This window comes from Sander lucioperca, chromosome 10, assembly GCF_008315115.2.
Source record: "Sander lucioperca isolate FBNREF2018 chromosome 10, SLUC_FBN_1.2, whole genome shotgun sequence".
Taxonomy (NCBI): Eukaryota; Metazoa; Chordata; class Actinopteri; order Perciformes; family Percidae; genus Sander; species Sander lucioperca.
Window position 1 is genome coordinate 35378797 of NC_050182.1, and position 15832 is coordinate 35394628.

The window sequence follows — 15832 nt, forward strand, 5'->3', positions numbered from 1 at the left end:
TTCCTGCATAGTGGCAGATATGTCTGACAAAGAACTGGCATGCCTTTAATATGTCAGTAGCACTATGACTTAGGGGTAGAGAACGGGTGTGAAGAAATATCGGCACAGTCAAACATTTGGGAGTCATTATGAGTTACTGAAAGTGATCCGAGGCTCTTACGGTAAATGTTTTGCCTCCATCTCTGGCTCTCCCAACCCCACCCTCACTTCTCCTTTTGACTTCATTGTTTATTCTCGGAACAATGGGATGTCCTGCAAGACTTTGGAAGAAAAATACTGGCATCATTATTTATTAACTTCCTTTTACTATGTACTATTGTCCTAATCAGTCACGAGTTTCCTCTTTATTCTCTTTTTTCTGCAGCCATGGTCACCACACTAAGCTCCAAACTGATGCCATGTTTATGTAACACACTGGCTCCCCATTAACTGGCTGTCTTTGTACTTAAAGTTTTTGCAATCACCCTAACCATCATGACAAGCATTGCAAATTAGCTTAGACTATAAATGGACATGATTTTCCTTCTTTCTCCAGCTTCAGTTCTTCAGTGAAAGTTCAGTTGGCTGGGATTAATAATTCTCTGCAGGCCTGGATCAGCTGTCCTGGAACCCATCAATAACAGCCAATATCTGTCATTTAACCAAAAATGTCCCAGCACAGACTAACTGAGCATGCAGGAGGCCCTGCTTTTAATGCTGTGAACTGCTTTACAAAGAGGAGGAAGGTGCTGTGGTTTTACTGGTTTGACAGACTTATAGCTGTTAAGATTTCCTGTAATGCATCTGCCTTGGAAATAGGGCATCAACATTTGTCAAATAGCTTTCTTATAACTACTGCATTCTTCAGCCTTGTGGTTGTTTCTCTACACGTGTTTTGAGAAGAGCCGCACTGTGGTTATAACACTGCACATTCACGTGATGCCTCCCAGAAATGTCTGATACAATATGTTGTTTATATAGTTCAAGTAGAAAGGAGAAGAATAGTATTTGAAATTGAAATTTACTGTTGCAAAGTTCATACTTTTAAAGGTCCCATATTGTAAAAAGTGAGATTTCCATGTCTTCTTGTTATTATAAAGCAGGTCAACGTGCTATATAAACACTGTGAAAGTATCAAAATGGTCACACAGCCCGTATTCAGAAACTGTGCCTTCAAACGAGCCATCAGGACTTGTGATGTCACCACTATACTATACATAGGTAGAAAATGCTGCTACAGTGCCGTTACAATCATTCCCTGGCAGCAATGACGAGTGCAGAGACACCTAAAGCGCAGATGCTGAAGTCCCGGAAACACTGACCAATCAGAGCAGACTGGGCAGGTGCTGAAATGGAGCATTTCAGACAGGGTGAATACAGGTATCTTCAGACAGACAGTATGAGGAAAATAATGTGTTTTTTGAACATTAAAGCATGGAAACATGTTCTAGTATAAACCCAAAATGCAAGTACATGTATAAACTAAAACTAAAAATGAACATGATATGGGACCTTTAATATGAAAATTGCTGTTGCAAAATTAATACTAAGTTACTTTGCTAAAAATCACAGTGGGTTACATTGCATGATAAATATGGAAATTTTTAGCTTCTATTTCCTATTAAACTATGTTGTATAATTCATCATAGGCTTTTACATCCTTATAATTAACCATAATACATACTTAAAATACATGAATTTAACACACTCAACTGATCCTGTCTCACTATGTACAAGCTGCAAACATCCATTAACATGAAGGTTCCTCAGCAAATGTTCTTATCTTTACCTACATTCGCTTTGGTGAACATCAATGTCACATTGCAGTGACTTCAAGTATATATGCAGACTTGTGTTAATATTTGCTCTATCTTTATCTAGCCAGTACCTTATACAGTTGTGTGATGAATGAAGGTCTTCTGATAGGAGATCATAGTTTGTTAAATTCACATGCTGATCATGTTTCAGAAAGTGTTCCATAAAGATACAGATGATAGCAACTGATTCCACACAGGGAGTAACCAGGTATTGTATTTCCATTCTTTACTCAACAACAATCCTTTCTTTTTCAGTAATAGTGCCGGTGCCAACTACCTCCGTCACTTTCAGTGCTGGCCTTTCTGGGTTTGACTTTTACATCTGGTAAGGATATGAAACAGGCTCGGGTTACTTCAGTGTTTGTTCAGTGATTATTGACTTCCTCCTGCAAACGTTTCCACTAAGGTAAAACACTGTTTACAGCAGGGATGATATAAAAGAACTGAACGTCTCATATGATAATGTTAAACTGTAACATTGTTGTGGTAAGATAACTTAACCATCTATGATACGTACACATGCTGTTTATTATCCACACAGCAATGCTGCTGCAGAACTTCTGCTTCAACAATGTGCTGTCTGCTGCCTCTTAGTGGCCATAAACAGGCATTGGACAAAAATCTGCAAGTCATATCTCAAAAAGCACCCAAACTTGTGTGTATACGTCTGAAATAGTCAACATTGTTACCTACATATGGGATTTATTAAGGCTTTTATCATACCATTAAAATATGCAGATGTTTGTCTTGTGTCCATTCCCTGCCTATTGGAAGAAGACAAACCAGGGGCGATTCTAGGCTCAGCCCCTAATGAGAATGTGACAGGGATACAGTACCTTGCAAAACTGTTAACCCCCCCTGCCAAATCAGTAATTTCAATGGATAACAATGAATATATGTAATTATTATTATAACAGAGGATAAATGCAAAATATTGAACATATGAAAAAAAGTACAAAAGTCCTTTTATGGACTACCAGAATCAAATGAAATGATAATGAGGTGTAAACAATAAATAAATACAAAATAACTGACTGGGTTACAGGTGCATAGCATTGGCAACAGCGACACAGGATATTAAACCTGTTTGAGCCCCCCTAAAAAGGGTCTAATATTATCACTGAGACAGACCAAAGTCTCTTGTTTCTATGCAGAGTCTACACTTACTCACTTACAATATGAAAGTAAGTACAAATGGCAAACCCAGAAAAAAAAAAAATAGACTCAAATCTTTTTTAAAACCATTTTCAGCACAAGAAGCATGGGATGTGAATTTGTTCAATATGTGAAGTGACAGCACAGAGCACTTCCTTCTCATTTCTGGATTTGCAGAAAATGTGGGAAATTCCAGTTATTAGGGATTTCCCATTAATTCCACATCACACACAGCTTTGATTTGATGGCAAACTGCTCTTATCAAAGGTGCTCTGAAGCACTTAGAGCAGGCACCGATGTTGGTCTGAATAATTTATTACTTCTGGAAGAACATAATGAGCAACATTAAAAGCTCTGTGTACGTCACAGCCCTTAATGGAATTTATCCTCAGTTTACAGAGAAGGTAACCACAACACCAAAGTGTATAAAGAATAGATGTGGCTAAATACATACACACATCTAGCTGCTTAACCTTCAGAGGTGTGAACTGTAGATAGATAGATCAGCTGGTTATCTACTAAGCATGAGATACATTATGTATTTTATAAATTGAACTATACGCATAAAGAATCACTACAAAGCATCATGAAGTATCCAAGACATATAAAAGGCCATGAGTGAGAAAAGACTACCCGATACTTCAACAAGATATTACTCAATTTTATTGTACATTTCTGCAATATTTACATGCTTAAAACCTCACGCTGTGGTTTGTCAGCGCCGAGTCTATTTCAAATTGCAATCATTTCTACCATCTCTTCACTTCAGAAAGCAAAAGGAGAGAAGTTATCATTAAAGAATGCAATGCGAGACTTGTAAATTAAGAGTGTCATTACAGGAAGCGAAGCAGTGAACCGCATGTAACCATGTAACTATTCTATTGTTCTTCAGATAGAGACTGAAAAGTCACCCACTTGTCTTTGAGTGCCTCATAATACTGTATATACACACACACAAGACCAGCTCACACAGTACGAGAGGTCACAAGAACTGTGTTGAAATGTATCTGCTGCACACAGATTATATCAAGGCAAAACACAGAATACAGCAAGGTGAGACAAATGGAGTTTAAAGTCAAGACAGTTTTGTATTGTATATAACTGTTCTAAATGGATACACATGCGCAACCATAAGCACAGTTTGTCTCAAAATGTCTATTACAGGAAAGTGATCTTTATAAATAGCAGATAAATGAGTGACTTCAATGTGAGAGGAGAGGGGAGAGAGGGAAAGGAGATCTTAGTAGGAGCGGATGGCAGGAGGGACGTGGGCACAGTCCTGTTCATCCAGAGAATGGTCAATAACGGGGCGGTACTCCAGGGTCACCTGTGATCACACAAAAACAAAAATAAAATCACATATTACTGACTCTACCGGCCATTTAAGTTAGTAACGGTTACTGCAGCAGCCTGATGTCCTGCTGTAAGCACCACAACACACACTGGGGGGGTCGTACCTTTCCAGTCTTAGGGTCGACGTAGGACATAGTGTGTTTCCTCCAGTGCTGCTCGAAGGGCTTCTTCTCCTGACCCTGCAGGGGCTTTGAGTAGTCGTACTCATCAACACGGTCCTGGAACATAAAAACAATGTCAGAGAGACTGGCTGCAATACAGAGTAAGAAGTTATAGTCGCTTATTTATGCAATTATCCACACATACAAAGAGAAATACTAATATACTATGATATTGATTTATAATCAGGGGAGGGATAGAGGTTAAGAGATAACAGGAGAACAGTGGCAGAAAGATGGATAGACAGAAAGGAGAAGCAGAGGGGAAAAAGCACTGCAAGGACAACGGATAAACAGGCACATGGTATACACAGATAAAGTATGGTGCAAACCTTGAAGTCCTCTCTGGCGTGGGCTCCCCTGCTCTCCTTTCTCTGCTCAGCACCGTGGATGGTCTGGACGGCGTTCAGCATCAGATTCTGCAGCTCCAGACTTTCCACCAGGTCTGTGTTCCACACAATGCCTGGAGGAGAGGAGAGGAAAGGTATTTTATGACTTAACAGTGTGTCACAGCGTAATACCATGGCACCTTTTTTTTTTGCAGAAAGAGGCTTGCGATACACGTCTGGCCCCTGGTGTGATTCTCTTTTTCCAGTGTGGCCCTTAGTGAAAATGAGTTTGACACCCCTGCTGTAAGCGGTCAGAAACAGGCACACAAAGTGGCGCAGTACCTCTGTCAAAGGTCTTAATGTCACCCAGGGTCTGATAAATGTCGTCCATCTTTTCGCATCCCTCCTTCAAAACAGGGCCGGTACGGAACACTGCAGCGTGGGCCTGCATGGTCTGGAAGGAAAAGCAGGAGGAGCCACAGATGATTTACTGTTTGTTTGGTTTTAGAAGTTTCTGTGGGCCTTAGTGAAGGAAACTGTGAGGGACCTCAAAAACACTTATACACTTCTCATTAGGGGTGGGGGGAAAAAAAATCAAATCATGTATGCATTGTGATTTCTTTGTGATGATTTTTAAAAATCGATTCTTTTCCCCAGAATTAATATTTTTTATTTATTTATTTTACCAGTGATTCACCTAAATATTTTCTGTTTATACGGTACCGCCGACAGCGACTACATCATATCCATTTCCAGGAAAACAGACCAGAAACAGAAAATGCATGTTCTGTACTTCTTTACAAATGAAATAAATGTCTTGTGACTGACATTAGTTTTTTAGAAATGTCTCATGATATATTATGTCTAGAAATGTATTATTCAACATTTGTTTTTGTTAAAGAAGGAAAAGAAAATCGCAATACTCAATACAATCGAATCGCAATACTTCTAGCATTGCAATAAAAGGATCGAATCGGGACAAAAGCAAATGGTCCCAGCCTTGCTTCTCATCATGTGTGTGTGTGTGTGTGTGTGTGTGTGTGTGTGTACCTTCTGCATGTTGAGCCTGATCTCGGAGGTCCTCAGGCTTCCATTGGCAAACCTCAGCTTGTCCAGGTTGGCCACAGACTCCTCTCCTGCACTGGGCGTCAGAGGGGACAGTTTCTCTCCTGAAGAGGAAACAAAAAAACCAGAGTCAGCAGTGAAGCAAGCAGGTAATGTGTACTGGAACACTGATGCCAGATGATATCCTGATGAATTCATGTTTCTTAAATGATGCCACCTGATTCTTCCTCTGTCTAAATGAGCATTAGAAATATGACATGACCTTTTACATCGATCTTTAAAAATGGATTTGTTATTTGTCCAGTTTGATTGACAAAAATGTATTTGCATTATAATGCGCTTGTGTCAATTATGGTAGGCGAAAAAAAGAAGAAGAAAAAAAAAAAAACCAAGCACAACTTGAACTTTTCATTGTAATAAAGCTGGAACAGAGGTGGTCACCAGGTTTGTGCTCCTCGGCGATGGTGAGGGCGCAGGCTCTGCCAAACACCACCAGGTCCAGCAGAGAGTTAGCGCCCAGCCGGTTAGCACCGTGGACGCTGGCACACGCCGACTCTCCGCAGGCATACAGTCCAGGAACCACCTTGTCGTTTCCGTTGGTATGAGTGATCACCTGATGGAAAGAAAATAATGATAAGGAGGTGTGTCACTTTTGTCGTTGAAGTACTTCGAAGAGAGTGAGGAGGGAATGTGTGTGCACTTTACCTACCTGTCCCTTGTAGTTTGTGGGTATTCCGCCCATATTGTAGTGAACGGTGGGCAGGACAGGGATGGGCTCTTTAGTGACGTCGACTCCAGCAAAGATCATGGCCGTCTCTGAGATACCAGGCAGCCGGCTGGCCAGCTGCTGGGGAGGCAGGTGGTGAAGCTGCAGGTGCACGTGGTCCTTCTCTGGACCAACTCCCCTGAAGGAACAAAGACAGACAGGAATAAAGATATGATTTACAAGTGCATGAAGTATTACATTTTTGCAAGCACAGTTACCACACACACACACACACACACACACACACACACACCTGCCCTCTCTGATCTCTATGGTCATGGAGCGGGACACCACGTCTCTAGAGGCCAGGTCTTTGGCGTTGGGTGCGTAGCGCTCCATGAAGCGCTCGCCCTCACTGTTGATCAGGATCCCTCCCTCACCACGGCAACCCTCTGTGATCAGACAACCAGCTCCGTAGATCCCTGTAAAGATTCACACGTCAAAAAGGATTCACATTTTGAGACCCGGTTCAGTTGCTCTTTATGGATGCAGACATTGCAAACACCAAACAGATGTGTTGTAGTAAGCAAACTTTGAGCTTAATCCTGGGTCTTTAGTACGACAATAGTGTTCTATGTGGGGTACGTACTAGATATCTAACCTGCTCTGGAACAAAATTTGTTCCGGTTATTGAACCCAAATGTTCACACGTTAAAGAATGGTTATATAGTAAACCATTAATAGCAGTTATCTTTGCAATGCAAAGACTTTATAGGTATGATTGATGAAACAGATTTTGACCACATTCCCATCAATGAAGCATAAGGTCAACATTGTGAACATATCCTCAAAGCTTTATTGTTATGACACAATATTGTTATCAATACAAACTATAACAGTGGGCTTTGGGACTGAACAGTGATGAGTATATATACTCGGCATTAACAATGTAATTTTACTCCAGAAATCTCTCTCTCTCAAGCACCTGAAAATTGTTCCTTGTTACCCTCAAATTATTTGTATTGCTCATATTCATTCAATGCATTAGTTGGGAAAAAGGAATACAAATATTAGTAATCAAGATTTATCTGATATAACACATTTTTACACAACGCCCTCGGCTAGTTAAGCTACTGTCTTTATTGTTCTATAAGGTTCTACAGTAAAAAACATGTTGATATTATTTTCATCGGCTGGCTAATGAGAATGTCTACAGTTACTCTGGTGGTTCACTCCAGTCTTCACAGCACAGACTGTAAAATGCTTCACAGTCAAAGGCTTTGGAACTATTTTACTTATGGTGCATCTTATATAGAAAGGCGAGAGCAATCTGCAGTGGCTCAGCCTTTAGTGACCTCCCACAGGCCACATCACAAGGCAACTTCATATATAACTGAAGAGACCGGTGTCAAATGTCCAGCAGGAACCAAAATAAAGATGACCACTTGTCTTTATGTAAGCAGGGCCTGCTATTAGAGCTCAATGTAAACAGCCAGGCCTGAAAACACTTAAGGATCAGCCCAGAATTAGGAAGGTGAAATACATGTAGGATGCATTAACTTACAACCAGAGGTAATCAGTGCTTACACTAGTGGTGGGAATCTCTTGGCACCTCATGATTCAATTCTGATTCAGAAGCCAACGATTCCATTCTAAACCGATTATCGATGCAACAATTTTTTTATGTACATTTCCATACGTGATTTTTTAAAATATACATATAAATCTGAGTTTGCTACTCAGAGTTTGCTTTTCCTGGTTTTAAAGGCTGCATTACAGTAAAGTGATGTCGATTTCTGAACTTACAAGACTTTTGCCCATTTTTGTGTGTTTTTTTTCTGCACTCTTGCCTAAACTCTAAGTTGTTGTCCATTATCCCATCCTCTTTCAGTCACTCTGTTTTCTGATTTGTACTTGTTTGGAGACAGTAACTTTTAAATAAAAATCAACACATTTAAATCGATTATTAACTTATCAGAATCGATAATCGAATCGTTCTAGAGAGAATTGCGATGCATCTAAGAATCGATTATTTTTCCCACCCCTAGCTTACACCTCTCAGTATCTTTTAATTTGTCTGTAGTAAAATTAAAACTGAAAAGGAGAACAGAGGATGGCAATAACCACCCCACATAAGGACAAACAGACGGTGAATGAAACACAGTTGGCACCATTTCTAGTCTTATCACATTTCTACAGCTAGACAATAAAATAACGGACTTTAAACGGTCATTGACAGCATACCTTTACAAGGTGAAATTACTATAAATAATCTAGAGCTGCTAGTATGTAGCTGTTGTGAAGCTTTCAAGACCGGCTTTCGGAATTTATTTTGTTGCTTTTTACGCTTCAATAGAACTATTTTATGACGTCGGTTTAATAACTTAATACGTTTATTTTTCTCACCAGTGGGATGGAACTGTACAAACTCCAAATCCTGGCAGGGCAGGCCAGCTCTGGTCACCATTGCATTTCCATCTCCTGTACTAGTGTGGGCAGATGTGCAGCTAAAAAAGGTTCTTCCATAACCCCTGGAATGAAAAATATAACTCATGTATAAACTTCCATACACTTTTGTCAATTGTCTCATATCCACTTATATATAAATGAAATGAATTCTGTTTTTTGCAAACCGTGAATGTGATACCTACCCAGTAGCAATGACAGTATTCTGGGCTCTAAAGCGGTGAATAGATCCGTCCTCCATGCAGAGAGCGATCACTCCTTTACACTCTCCGTTTTCCATCAGCAGGTCCAGGGCAAAGTACTCCACAAAGTAACTGGTGTCGTAACGAAGCGACTGAACAGAAGACAGAAGGACAGACAGACAGACAGACAGACAGACAGACAGACAGACAGATAGATGCATGAACTTCATGGTACTTTATGTAATGAACTGAGTAAAAGAAAAGAGGCAGAACAAGTGTGTGGACTTACCCGTCCATAAAGTGTATGCAGTAGTGAGTGCCCTGTCCTGTCTGCTACGCAGCAGCAGCGGTGGGCCTGGCCTCCTTTTCCAAACTTGAGACTCTGACCGCCAAAGGCCCTCTGGTAGATCTTCCCATCTTCAGTGCGGCTGAAGGGCATGCCAAAGTTCTCCAGCTGGAAAAGATGCACAGCAACTTGAGGTTGAGATTTGCAGCTGTGTCATACATGTAGGTGGAAAGAGCCATGATGCTGTGACACAACAATGAAAATTTGTTAATTAAAAAACCCACAAATTAACATAAAATACAGTCTGGCTGGGCGCCCGGATCGCTCAGTTGGTAGAGCGGGCGCCCATATATAGAGGTTTACTCCTCGACACAGCGGGCCCGGGTTCGACTCCGACCTGCGGCCCTTTGCTGCATGTCATACCCCCCCTCTCTCTCCCCTTTCATTTCTTTACCTGTCCTGACAATAAAGGCCTAAAAATGCCAAAAAAATAATCTTAAAAAAAATGCCTTACTTCCGGCACTCTCTTAATCTCAATAGGATAAATAGGTCAACTGTTGTGCGTGTGTATGTGTGTGAAACCTTACCTCCACTACGGCTGCAGGAGCCTGCTCTGTCATGTAGTGGATAGCGTCCTGGTCTCCCAGCCAATCAGATCCCTTCACTGTGTCATAGAAATGCCACCTCCAGTCATCACCCTCCATGTTGCCCAGAGCTGCATTGATCCCACCCTGTGAACCAGGACATTGTTCAGAAATCCAATGCAATTAAAAAAGAAAGAGCTCTAATGTTGATTATATTTATATGAAGCCTTGGATTGACATAAAAAAAGAAAAAGAAAAAAAAAAAAAAAAAACAGTATGGGGTTGCGAGTTTGTTAAATCCCAGTCTAATGAATGCAGAGGGATTTCAGCCTGATGAAATTCTGCAGAAAAGAAACCATAAATATAATCATTAACGTGTTATTATACCTGTGCAGCGACAGTGTGAGACCTGGTGGGGAAAAGCTTGGTGACGCAGGCAGTGTTGAAGCCAGCCTCGGACAGGCCAAAGGCTGCCCTAAGTCCTGCTCCTCCAGCTCCTACCACCACAGCATCAAATTCATGATCGACTACTGGGTACTGAGTAGAAATCTGAAAACAATGAACAAAGTAAACGTCCAAATAATGAGCAGCTCGCACATAATGGAAATCATTATGGTCAGGGAGTGCTATGAGTATGCATAGTTTTAGTTTAAGACCAGTTTCAGGCCACTAGTATATATAATTAAAAGGTAGTAATTTTGTTATTGACACCTGATGCTGCAGTGAACAAAATAAGTACTATAGACTCACATTTCTATCATGTATAATACCCTATCATGCATTCACACCAATAACCCTATTAAATGTTGATCTACGTAAATAAGTAAGTGAGTAGATAGACCTACATCATCTGATATTTTGGCACTTTTCTTGCCATAGATGGAAAAGTGAAAGTTCCTGGATCCCTGAACTGCAGCAGCAGGGACCTGGCAGAAAAGAAAACAATTTGTATAAGTGGAAAATTCAAACAAAAGCAGCACCATTGCAACATTAACCATACTCATGGCTGCAGAAAACATTGCCTACTCTTCTGATACGCATACTGTTATATTTAATCACATAGTGAAGGCAGCTTTAAATGCATATTCCTAATAACACTTCCATAACAATCCATAAAAAATACAACATTAATAGTTGCCTCTAAAGATATTTGCAGTGTATCCTTTAACATTTAGCTAGCTTACTCACAGTAGCTAAGACTGTTTTCCACAAGGGCAACTTAAGTAACTCTAAAATGTAGACATAAATACAGTTTACTGAAAACATTTATCTCTACTTATAATGTAAAACAAACAGATGATACAGCTACATGTAACATTTTGTTATTGAAAACATTATCATGTTATTGAAACACCCTAGCTATAGCTTCATAACACAGGTTACGCAAACCAGAATCTGCCAGTTACGAAAGTGCTGCAGAATTTTTCCTTTCAGCGTTAAAAAAAAGACAATTAAAACGCATAAACAGAGCACACGTATATATATGAGATATTTAGTATCCATCTGCTACTACTCACTGATTTAGTTTTAGATAATACCCTCTTGGAGAGGAGACATGAGGCAGCACGAACACTGGCCATATTGTCAGTTGAAGGACCGATTCTGAGCTACGGCGGAGGATAAGCTATTTCGTAGCAATGGACCAAACCAATCTCCGAAAATGGGGATATGGCTTATGTTACACCTAATGGTTATACTTTAAAAACCTTATTAACGTGATTAAACTGCAAAAATAGCATTTCTTTTTGTATAAAGCATCCAGATAAATACACATAGACTTTAACTTTTACACCTAATGGGTTCTTTATACAAGTGGCTTCCCACGAAATACCCCCGGTCGGTATAGATGGACATTTGTATAACCAGGGTGTGCAGGAACAAATGCATAAGTGACCTTAGACTTTTCATTCAAGGTGAGACACAGCACCATATGTATATTTAACAGACGTACGCCGACTTGTAGTCGGATTTACAAAACGATTATGTCCCGTGTTTTGTTTGTATGAAATAATCTAGCTGGCAAGGCAAGAGCCAGCAAGCTAAATGTTAGCTAGCATGTTAGCTCATAGCTACTAGCCTTGTTTGTGGTTAGCTGGGATGTCAAACTGTCAGACTGGTGTTGTTGCTGCCTGTCGCAGTGTTTTGGTAAATGCTTACAAGCTAATTGTTAACGAACTTGCACATATATAGTGCTTAGCTGCAACACCATTTCACCAATGACCCACGTTCTGCCAAGACATGTCAACGTTTTAAAATAGCTTTTTAGTGAATCCAAAGACAGGTGATTACTGCAGTGTGTGATTGAAAATACACTGCTGCTATACTTTAGGAGCACTTTTTATTCTATTTTGCAAAATGTAAACATTTATCATAATGTCAATTCAAAGGAGTCTATTATTGCTGATGTTTTTTGTCTCCCATGTATGTGTGTGTGTGTGTGTGTGTTTATCGCAGCAGCCTCCAAATGAACAACTTGAATGACCCCCCCAGATGGAACATCCAACCAGACCCCAGAGGAAGGGGGGCGGGGGCGGGGGCCGGTGATGGCAACCAATGGAACTACGCCCTGCTGGTCCCTATGCTGGGACTGGCTGCATTTCGTAAGTTACATAAAGAGATGTGTCTATAGGTGTGTCTGTGGTGAGATAACAGCTATGTGTTTATGTAAGCTGGTTGAGTTTGTATGAGATCCACCTCTGAAATGTGTGGAGTTTTTTTGTTGCTTTAAATTGTCATATTAGTAACCAACTCTCTGGGAAGTGCACAGTCTTGTATAAATGTGTAATATACATCTTAACGGGGACTTTCTCTTTTCTTATGAGATTGCCAAATGACATAGGTAGACATTTATATACAAAATATATCCTCCTTCTTTCAAACGATTAAATGCCACCTGTCTGCGTTGGGCGTAACTAAAAAATAATATCTGAAAATGTAACTGGAGGATTTGTCAGCACTCCTAATTAAATGCAGATCCTAAAAACGTAGCCAGTAGTTTTTTACTGGACACGCAAACGCATCAAGTTTACTAGAGACAGGTGATGATAGCCATGTTAACTGTACTAACGTTGTCAAACTTGGGACACAAGCAGGTGTTACAAGACTGTCGCCCCAATCGGCCTGGGCTTCAAGACATGTTGGTTAAGAAAAGAATTGCTTGAGTTTGAGATTGTTGTAACATATCTCTAATTATCTCAAAAAATGTTTTTAACTTCCACCGTGCCCTTAGGTTGGATCTGGACCAGGGAGTCTCAGAGGGAGATCCAGCAGGTCAGAGCCCAGTATGACAAAGACGTGTCCACAATAAAAAGCGAGATGGAGGCAACGTACCGGGAGACACTGACAGAGAGGCGCAGGGCAGTAGCTACACTAGAGCTGGAGCTGGAGAAGGAGCGACAGAGGGTCAAAGGTTACAAGCAGGCCCTGGTCTCACAGAGCCATCAGCTGATGGAAGAACGGAAACAGTTACATCAGGTAGAATCTTGTCTTGCTGTCTATTTCTGATGTTGTGCATGTTTCTCTTTGAACCTGTAGCCTCTCCTGCACTAGTCTTGCATTGCCAGACCTGCGATAGGGGCGAAAAAAAACGCTGTGGCTTGTTTGTATTTCTTTAAACCAATCACAATCGTCCTGGGCGGCACTAAGTCGAGACAGCAAGAGCAGAGGGACATCCGGCGGCTTGAGAGACTCGCCGGATGTCAGGCTTTATCCCAGCAATGTTCATGCTTTGAGCCAGACTACTCCTGCATAAACCAAAACACTGTCTTGTCCTTTACAAGGAGCGTGAGGTCTTGGAGGAAGAGAAGCAAAGGCTGGTAAAGTCCGGCGCTGCAGGGGCGGTGCTGCATCACGCCCTGGAACGAGAGAACAACTGGTACCAGCAAGCCACCGCCACTCTGAAGGAGCTTGAGGGTCAGCTTGTGGAGCGCCAGAATGCCTACTGTTCCCTCGTCCAACCGCGAGATCAGCGACTGGAGATGGAGAAGAACATGCTGCTAAAGGTCGTCAAAAACCCCATCGGGGCGGAACTGGATCTAGAATCCGATCTGAAAGATATTTTTAAGAGAGATAAGCACTGTGCGGACCTGCTAAACATGGACAAGAGGAAGAATGGAAGCCTCATGTGGGTGTACCTCAAGTACTGGCAGCTGCAGGTCACCGTCCAGAAACACAAGAGAGCTGAAGAAGCCATATTAGGAGAGAAAATCCAGTCTCACACAAAGTGACAAACGCAAGCATTTGACTTTGAAGAAGGTTGAAAGTATGTGGATCAGGAATGGAAAATGCATGCATTATTTTGTGTAATTATCTTTACTTGATAGGGATGTTATGGAAACACACAAGAGGTAACGCCAACAAGATAATGTTCCGCATCTGGAAGTTCCTCCCTTGATCTCAGAGTTTAAAAAAAAGAGAGGCATTTTGTCAAGTTTTAAGCTTGCTTAAATACAATACGGTATTACCATAACTTCAGAAGCCCCAGTTAAGTCTCATTAGCTTTCAATTACTGTGTGAAAATGCATAATGATAAAAATGCACTAGGATCATTCAGGTGATATCCATATTGGATGCACATCTGATGTTAAATACATAGAACATTTTGTCGTAACATTTGTGTTGAATAAACTTCTCCTAGTGCCATGAATTACTGCTACCTTCATATATTGTACGTCTGGACATTTTTGTTCCCACTCCTCAGTTATGACTTTAGGGCTGCCATTAACTGTTCCCATGTGATGTGATATTACACATCTCTTTGTTGCTGCAAGTGTCTTCAGAAAAAAACTGCCAGGAATCCTTAACACGTTGACAAGAATATTTGTGATGGACTACTGCTGGAGATATTTATCATGATATCTGTTGCCCTTAATTTGTTTTTACAGACACTTCTGTCCATGACTTAGAGTCTCCTTCCATCTATGACATTGTGTCTTTAGACTCTGACGTGTGTTGCCATTTCTGATACGGTACATGGCCTAAAGCCAATAATAATAGTGTGTCTGTTTCTGATCACTGGTTTTAATGTCTAGTCTTCAATGCAGGTTTGTGGGAGCTTTTTAAAGATCAGAGACACAGGACACTGAAGGTGCATGTGAATCGAAATAAGGGAATAGAGCACAAAGTAGTGCTCAGTACTGCAACACCTTACCACAATACTGCAACAAAAATAGCCACCCTTTTACTTCACACTTCACCCATGTAATGAAAGGATTAGCTAAAGCTGTAGCATTTCTATAAAGTTACCAAGCCTCCCTACGCTGCAATGTTTTTGTTTGGACCATAACTTGGTGATTAAGTGCTTGATATAATGCCATAAATTCAAATGTACTGACTCTAACCACTCTGTGAAATCCTCCTAATAAATCCCTGGTTTAAGAACTTAATTTCCAGGCTTGTCTTGTTTTCTCCTTAGAATCTCCAATGTTTAAAATGCTACATTTACCTAAGTACTATACATATAAGCCCACCGATGGTCACTTTACGATGTTGTTGTCTTACCACAGGGGGGTGCTGCCACTGTGTTTGTATCCTGAAGAATGCTGATTGCTGAACAGTATGCAACAGGAATAAATGGAAACAATTGGCACATTACATAACACTCCTTCTGATTCTATAGTCCCAACCATAACATAGTATGTAAAGTTATTTGTTGTATTTTCGTTTCGTTTCACTAAGCTTTGCAAGGTATGGAAATCACTGACCATGACAAACATAGTCCACACCATTGTAAAGAATCTGTGTCAGAATGTGT

The 15832-nt window shown here is 40.7% G+C and overlaps 2 protein-coding genes across 4 annotated transcripts; one reads left to right on the top strand and one right to left on the bottom strand.

Annotated features, from left to right (window-relative positions):
- Nucleotides 1-3590: 3590 nt before the first annotated feature.
- sdha (succinate dehydrogenase complex, subunit A, flavoprotein (Fp)) lies at nt 3591-11718 on the bottom strand. Its single transcript, XM_031278338.2, has 15 exons — nt 11598-11718; nt 10926-11006; nt 10468-10629; nt 10084-10227; nt 9500-9664; nt 9214-9362; nt 8969-9093; nt 6876-7044; nt 6566-6761; nt 6298-6469; nt 5842-5960; nt 5134-5245; nt 4795-4925; nt 4409-4522; nt 3591-4278 (listed from the first exon to the last, which is right to left on the bottom strand). Exons 1-15 carry the CDS (start codon nt 11658-11660, stop codon nt 4192-4194), a joined length of 1989 nt encoding a protein of 662 aa, XP_031134198.1. The 5' UTR covers nt 11661-11718; the 3' UTR covers nt 3591-4191.
- A 165-nt stretch (nt 11719-11883) lies between these two features.
- LOC116035314 (coiled-coil domain-containing protein 127) lies at nt 11884-15462 on the top strand. Of its 3 annotated transcripts, none has more exons than XM_031278339.2 (4): nt 11884-11993; nt 12535-12680; nt 13310-13554; nt 13860-15462. In XM_031278339.2, the coding sequence occupies exons 2-4, from the start codon at nt 12545-12547 to the stop codon at nt 14304-14306; spliced, it is 828 nt and encodes a 275-aa protein (XP_031134199.1). In that variant the 5' UTR covers nt 11884-11993; nt 12535-12544; the 3' UTR covers nt 14307-15462. The 3 variants fall into 3 exon arrangements, with proteins under 3 accessions (XP_031134199.1, XP_031134200.1, XP_031134201.1); XM_031278340.2 differs by having other exon boundaries at nt 11887-11993; nt 12538-12680; XM_031278341.2 differs by lacking the exon at nt 11884-11993 and adding an exon at nt 12179-12361.
- Nucleotides 15463-15832: the final 370 nt, after the last annotated feature.

Excerpts from the sequence above, each read along its gene's own strand:
- LOC116035314 (XM_031278339.2), top strand. The coding sequence starts at position 12,545 with ATGAACAACTTGAATGACCCCCCCAGATGGAACATCCAACCAGACCCC. Across the intron at positions 12,681-13,309 it reads GCTGGGACTGGCTGCATTTC|GTTGGATCTGGACCAGGGAG; the intron begins GTAAGTTACATA and ends CCGTGCCCTTAG. Across the intron at positions 13,555-13,859 it reads AACGGAAACAGTTACATCAG|GAGCGTGAGGTCTTGGAGGA; the intron begins GTAGAATCTTGT and ends GTCCTTTACAAG.
- sdha (XM_031278338.2), bottom strand. The coding sequence starts at position 11,660 with ATGGCCAGTGTTCGTGCTGCCTCATGTCTCCTCTCCAAGAGGGTATTA. Across the intron at positions 7,045-8,968 it reads TGTACAGTTCCATCCCACTG|GGATCTACGGAGCTGGTTGT; the intron begins GTGAGAAAAATA and ends GAATCTTTACAG. Across the intron at positions 5,961-6,297 it reads CGCCGAGGAGCACAAACCTG|GAGAGAAACTGTCCCCTCTG; the intron begins GTGACCACCTCT and ends TTTCCTCTTCAG.